The sequence below is a fragment of the Monoraphidium neglectum genome (assembly GCF_000611645.1).
Source record: "Monoraphidium neglectum strain SAG 48.87 unplaced genomic scaffold scaffold03094, whole genome shotgun sequence".
Lineage (NCBI taxonomy): Eukaryota > Viridiplantae > Chlorophyta > Chlorophyceae > Sphaeropleales > Selenastraceae > Monoraphidium > Monoraphidium neglectum.
In genome coordinates this window covers 1,957-7,656 of record NW_014010534.1, presented here as the reverse complement: position 1 = coordinate 7,656, position 5,700 = coordinate 1,957, and the positions used below count along the sequence as shown (strand labels likewise).

The window sequence follows — 5,700 nt, the reverse complement described above, 5'->3', positions numbered from 1 at the left end:
CTGCAGGGGGGGCTTTAGGGGTTGAGGACAACTGGGGACACAAAAGGGTAGCGTGCGCGCAGTAGCATTGGGGAGTGATTGTTCAGCACGGGCGTACTGCGATTATTTTCTCGAACGACCATCAATCCAAGCGGCATGCGTGTGCTCCGCAAACTCCCAGATGCTTAGGTGCACCCCTTTCCCCTCTCCTGACACGCAGCAGACTCACGAGTTGTGCTGAAGGCTGATGGCGCCCAAACAGCTGGCGCCTGGTTGGGGCAGTCTGCGGTGCCAGCGGCAGCGAGGGCAGAAGTGAGAGGGGCCGGAGTCGCTGCCGCATTTAGCTGCAGCAAACACCGAAATGCTTTCTGTGATGGTGATGTAGCCAAGGGATATTGATAATCAGCAGGCCTGCGATGCCCTACCCCCACCAACCCGCACCACACTCACCTGCCATCTTGGCAACCACCCTGCCGGGCACAAACGATCCCGCCGCCGAGGCAGCGGGCGCCGTCGCGGCGCTGCCGTTCCGTAGCCCGGGCTCGGGCGTGCCGGCCTCCTGGTGAGCACCCGCGCCCCGCGCCCCGTCAGCGGGAGAGTCCGCCTGCTCACGCGCCGAGGCTGCCTTGACGTTGCCTGCGTCTGGCTGCTGGGCCGCGTGCGTCGCCTTCTCACAGTCAAAGTTGGGTTCGTCGTAGTTCACGCAGCGCCTGGCCAGGTTGAGCCTGAGGTTCGCCGCAGAGGTTTGACCGGTCAATACTCAGGAAAGTTGTGGGTCCAAGGATTTGCTTCCATGGGCGAAGGCGCCAAAGATGCGTCCTAGTACCTCCCGTGGGGTGCAAGCAGGCCAGCCGAATTCACAACACTGTAGCCTGCTAGTAGTCTCAATTCATTTGCTTTCCGCATCTGAAGGTTCCTTGAGTGGTCAACAGGCTGCCGCATACCTGCAACACACGAGACGGGCGGCCAAAGCGGCTCATGCAGGTGGCCATGCACTCACAGGCCCGCTTGGTAGAGGGGTGACGCTGTCTTGTCGACACACACGCGTGCCATCAGGTGAGTGAAGCAGCCCGACTTGACGGCCTGAAGGGGGGCGGCGAGGTCGTGGGACAGATGCTGTTTTGTTGCTGATGTGTGTAGCGCACACAATGCAGCGCCTTGTGTTGCACGCACAGTCACTCAATCACACACGCACACACACTGGCTGACACAGCACCTCAAGCCTCTGAGTTTCAGGTCGTCCTCCGTGATCCATGCTGCCATTGACACCCCTCACGCCCCCTCTTTCCAAACAAACTTTCATCCACATACCACCGTGCGCCCCTGCACACGCCCACCTTGTGCACGGCCTTGGAGCAGTGGGTCAGGCAGCAACCGTCGGTGGTCGACAGTGACGTCATCTCGGGGTCCTCTGCGTCCTTGTCTGAGTCAGCGGCACACCTCCCCATGAACTTCTGGACTTGGGCCTGGCAGCCGGCGGGGAGCGCCGCCACCAGCCTGTCGAGTCCTGCCAGAGACTTGGCTGCGGGGGAGGATCGGCAGGGCGGCGAGTGGCGTTTCGAGGGGAATGAAGGCGGGTCCTAGGGGTGCGCGGTGATGCAGTGACCGTTGGGGGATGAGAGGCGCTGCGCGTGTCAAACAGCGTTGTGTGCTTGGGAGGCGCTCGTGTGCTTGCTGAGTTATTTGAGCAATTAACGGGCACCAAGCTGTGCAACAAAGTTCTGCCCCTCCCCACCCATGCGAAGGGGCGCCGCACCACTGTGGTTGAAGGCCTGCGGGTTCCACGGTACGGGCTCGTCAACCGTGCAGTCTGGGGTAGGCAGAGGGGAACGGCAGGGTCCAAGGAACCGTAAGTGGCGTATGATCCGTCTCTTGCAAATAGCAGTCTGCGATTGAATGCAGGCCCCACCTGCCATCCCTGCCACGCCGACCAGCGGCCAGCGCGTTTTCACTGCGCCTTTGCCCTGGCCGCCTCACCTTCCCAAGCAGACACCACGAGGTGCGGCTTGCGCCTGCGCACAGCGTCGAAGCGCTGGCCGCCCGGCGCGCCCCAGGGGCGGCTGTTCTCCTTGTCCCCAAACGCGTCGCTGTCGCCGGCAAGCCAGTCGTCATTGCTCCCGAAATCATCATCGTCATCGCCATCTCCGCCGGCGCGCCGCGCCTCACCACGCTGCTGGCGCTGCTGCCAAGGCTGCTGCCGCTGCTGCTGTCGCTGCTGCTGCTCCCAAGGCTTTTGCTGCTCCTCGTCCTCCCCGTCGGGCAGCACACCCGGGCTCTGCTGCAGCTCGTGCACGGACTCGAACAGGGACTGCTGCTCTTTCAGTGACTGGTCCCAGGATGCCTGCTGCTCTGCAAGCAGGTCCTGCAGCGACTGCTGCTGGCCCCGACCCTGCTGCTGCCGCCGCTGCTGCGCCTCGAGCCGCTTCTGCCACCCCTCCTGCTGGCCCCGCAGCTCGGCCTGCTGCTGTTGCAGCCGCTGCTGCCACTTGTCCTGCTGCTGCTGCAGCTGCTGCGCGAGCCGCGGCTGCGCCTGCTGCTGCTGCTGCTGCTGCTCCTGCTGCTGCAGCTCGTCCTCAAAGCGCCGTCGCACCTGCTGCAGCTCATCATCCCACTGGGCCTGCTTCTGCTTCAGCTGCGCCCTCTGATCATCGAGCTGCTGCTGCCACTGGGCCTGCTGCTGCTGCAGCTGCTGTGCCCACTTGTCCTGCCATTGCTGGCCCGCGTCGGCGTCAGCGCCATTGTCGGACTCTGGTTTGGGCGAGGGTGCGGCCAGCTGCTGCTTGTCGGTGGCGTCGGTCGCGGCGTCGTCGGCCGAGTCGTCGCTGGTGCCACGCATCTGCTGCTGCTGCTGCTGCTGCTGCTGCTGCTGCTGTGGCTGGCGCAGCAGGTCGTCTGAATCAGCACTGCCGCCCTCGTCAGCATCCTCCTCCCCAAGGGCGGGATCGTCAGTTGAAATCAGATCCTGCGGCCGCGCCGGCGCCGCCTCCCCAGCTTCCGCGTCGCCGCTGCGACCCCCTTGCTGAGGCCGCTGCGGCGCGCGTGGCAGGAACGACAGAGGCGGGGGCTGCGGCTTTTCTCCGCCGGTGCTGCCGCCCTCCTCGCCCGCCTGCTCGGCGGGCGGCTGCTGCCGCGGCGCCCGCGTGGGCGATTCCAGGCTGCTGCCAGACGCAGCCTGCTCGTCCGCATCGCTGTCGTCGTCGTCGCTGTCGTCGGTATCCTCGGACCCGTCCGAGGCAGGGATTGACGGGATCGAGGGAATGGAGGGGGTGGGAGGCAGCTTGGGCCAGAGGCTGCTGAGCCAGGCCAGCCAGTCGGGCACCTGGGACTCTTCGCACATGCCTGCGATGGCAACGGCGGCAAGGGGTGGTTCCACATACATTGAGAACCCCTCTTCCCTTAGTGCTGAGTGAGCTGCGCCCACACCCGCAGAGGATGGTGTCCCTCACCCGACTTGCATGCAAACACGAAACCCATTGAGAACGGCAGGCTCCTCGCTCACCCGCGGCGTGGCAGACTTCGTCGGGGCGAGCCGCAGACGTCTCATTCAGCAGCGGCGCCAGCGGCCGCACAACGCCCGCACAGTTGAGCTTCGCCTTGACTAGCGGCTCAAGAATGTCGATGCTGCGCTTCAGCGCGCCGTCCAGCAGCGCCGCGGCGGCGGCGGCGGCGCCCTCCGGCGTCGCGCCGCTGCAGGACTCGAGCTGCGCCTCTTGGGCGGCGAGCGCGGCGCGCTCCTGCCCGAGGCGGCCGATGCAGGTGGTGCACAGGCGGGTGCGGGCGGCGGCGCCGCAGAGCTTGGCTGCGGGACGGCGCGTGGGGCGTGTGGGGTTTGAGGGCGGGCGACAGGAGGTGAGGGGGCGCTGTGCCTATGAAATCCGAGGACCCTGGGTTTGCCCAACTAACGCATCTCTCGTGCGTCCCCGCACCACGGCTTGTCTCAGCGCAGGCGGGTTTGTTTGCGGCCCGGTGCCCCTCACCTGCTGTGCATACATCTTCAACGACAAAGGTGGCCGCGTCCTTCACGCCCGCCAGCGCCTTCTTGGCCGCGCACAGCCCGACAGCGTCGCGCGCCGCCGCCTCGACGGCCGCCCCGCCCGCGCCCGCGCCGGGGCGCGCGGTGGGTTCAAACGCCGAGAGGGCCGACGTCAGGTTCAAAGCGCCCGAGAATATCCTGTCGACGTCGACGGCCGCACAGGTGATCTTGGTGAATGTGCAGCTGCCGGCGATCCACGGGAACAGCATCGAGCTGCCGCTCCAGGCGCAGGTGCCGTCGGCCTGGCAGGGCACGCCCGTATTTGGGGCGGTTGCGCAGGGGCCGGGCGGGGCGCTCAGACGTCGCTTGAGGCAGGAGGGTGCACGGCAGCCGGCACAGTAGCCGCATACATTCCAGCGTTTGCACCGAGGCAAGCACGCATGGCAGCTGCATGGCCCAGCCCCAGTTGATGGTGCCCGTCTGTTGCGGAGGCAAGGCGAATTGGGCGCAGCTCACCAGGGCGGGCAGCAGGTCGCCGTTGCACCTTTCCTGGCTGTAACCGCAGCACGCGTCGCCGCTGCCGCGGCAGGGGTCCTCGAAAGCGGCGCCCGCAGCGACAGCGCAGGCGGGGTCCGCGCCGCACGCGGCCGCGCCTGGCTTCTGCAGGCACTGCAGGGCGCCGGCGGGGACGCACATGCCTGGGGTGTCTGAGTCAAAACCGATCTGGAGGCTGGGCCACCTGACGGCGGTGAAATTTGGTGTGGATGCATCTGTCAGTCTCCATCTCCATCGGGTGCATGAGAAGGCGTGATTTTCGAGCGCGATTTGCGGCGTCCAGCAGCCAAGGTTCTGCCTTGTTTAGCACATCCAGCCGCGCCGCTTGCGTGGGTTTCACCAGCGCTAGGGAGAACATGCGCCCGCCGCAAACTTTGCAGGTGTGTCCAGCAAATTTAAGGAGCCGCAGGACGAGGAATGAACATGCGCCTCACCACCACTTGTTGAACATGGTCGAGTTGAACACCGGGTCCCAGAACCCCTCCCCGCGGTACGCCAGCTCAGCGAGGTGCTCCGGGGGCGGCGCCCACACGCAGCCAGCGGCGTCGGGGCCGGAGCACTCCTGTGCATGCGTACGGGCAGCCGGGGCGTTGCAGGAGTCATCGGCGTGCACCCAACAGCTGGGGTCGCCGCGGCCGTTGCGGCGTCGCGCAACAGCCGGAGGCGCGCAGAGTGTCTTGCGAAGGGGTGCATGCATGCATGCGCGCCCGCCCACCCATCAACCACACGGACCCTCAAAGCCTCATCCAAACAACCCGTGCACCCACAACACACCCCCGCGCCACCTCGGCTTTGGCATCCCGCCCCTCAAGCTACCGGGCCCCACGCAGCGCGCGCGCACCCCGCTGGTGGCCTTGGCGAGGCAGCGTGCGTCGTCGAGCGATGCCGCCTCCTGCGCTGGCACGCAGACGGGCTTGTGCACACAGCGCGGGCCGGCGGCGGCGCCGCAGCAGGGGTCCTTGGACAGGGCGCAGAGGTTGGAGGCAAGGGTCTTGCGGCCGGCGACCGGGCAGGGGCCTGCACGCAACCGAGGGCGGGTGGGAGGAGACAGGCGGGGCCGGACGGGCGGGCGTGTTCAGGGGTGTTGAGGGGGGCGTGGGGTGGCAGCACTTGGAGAGGTATTTGTGTGTGTGTGTGTGTGTGTAGGTGTTTGTGTGTGTAAGTGTGTGTGTGTGTGTGTGTGTGTGTGAGAG

General features: G+C 66.4%; 1 protein-coding gene across 1 annotated transcript in view; it reads right to left on the bottom strand.

Annotated features, from left to right (window-relative positions):
* Positions 1-14: 14 nt before the first annotated feature.
* Positions 15-5,700, bottom strand: part of MNEG_12153 (hypothetical protein) — a gene marked incomplete at both ends in the record, with an annotated part of 7,325 nt that continues 1,639 nt past the window's right edge. The window contains 11 exons of the mRNA XM_014039375.1: positions 15-31; positions 430-704; positions 980-1,062; positions 1,317-1,501; positions 1,715-1,789; positions 1,957-3,318; positions 3,479-3,778; positions 3,957-4,254; positions 4,469-4,691; positions 4,942-5,069; positions 5,349-5,524. Of these exons, the coding sequence (XP_013894829.1) occupies positions 15-31; positions 430-704; positions 980-1,062; positions 1,317-1,501; positions 1,715-1,789; positions 1,957-3,318; positions 3,479-3,778; positions 3,957-4,254; positions 4,469-4,691; positions 4,942-5,069; positions 5,349-5,524 (3,122 nt within the window). The remainder of the gene's footprint in view (positions 32-429; positions 705-979; positions 1,063-1,316; positions 1,502-1,714; positions 1,790-1,956; positions 3,319-3,478; positions 3,779-3,956; positions 4,255-4,468; positions 4,692-4,941; positions 5,070-5,348; positions 5,525-5,700) is intronic.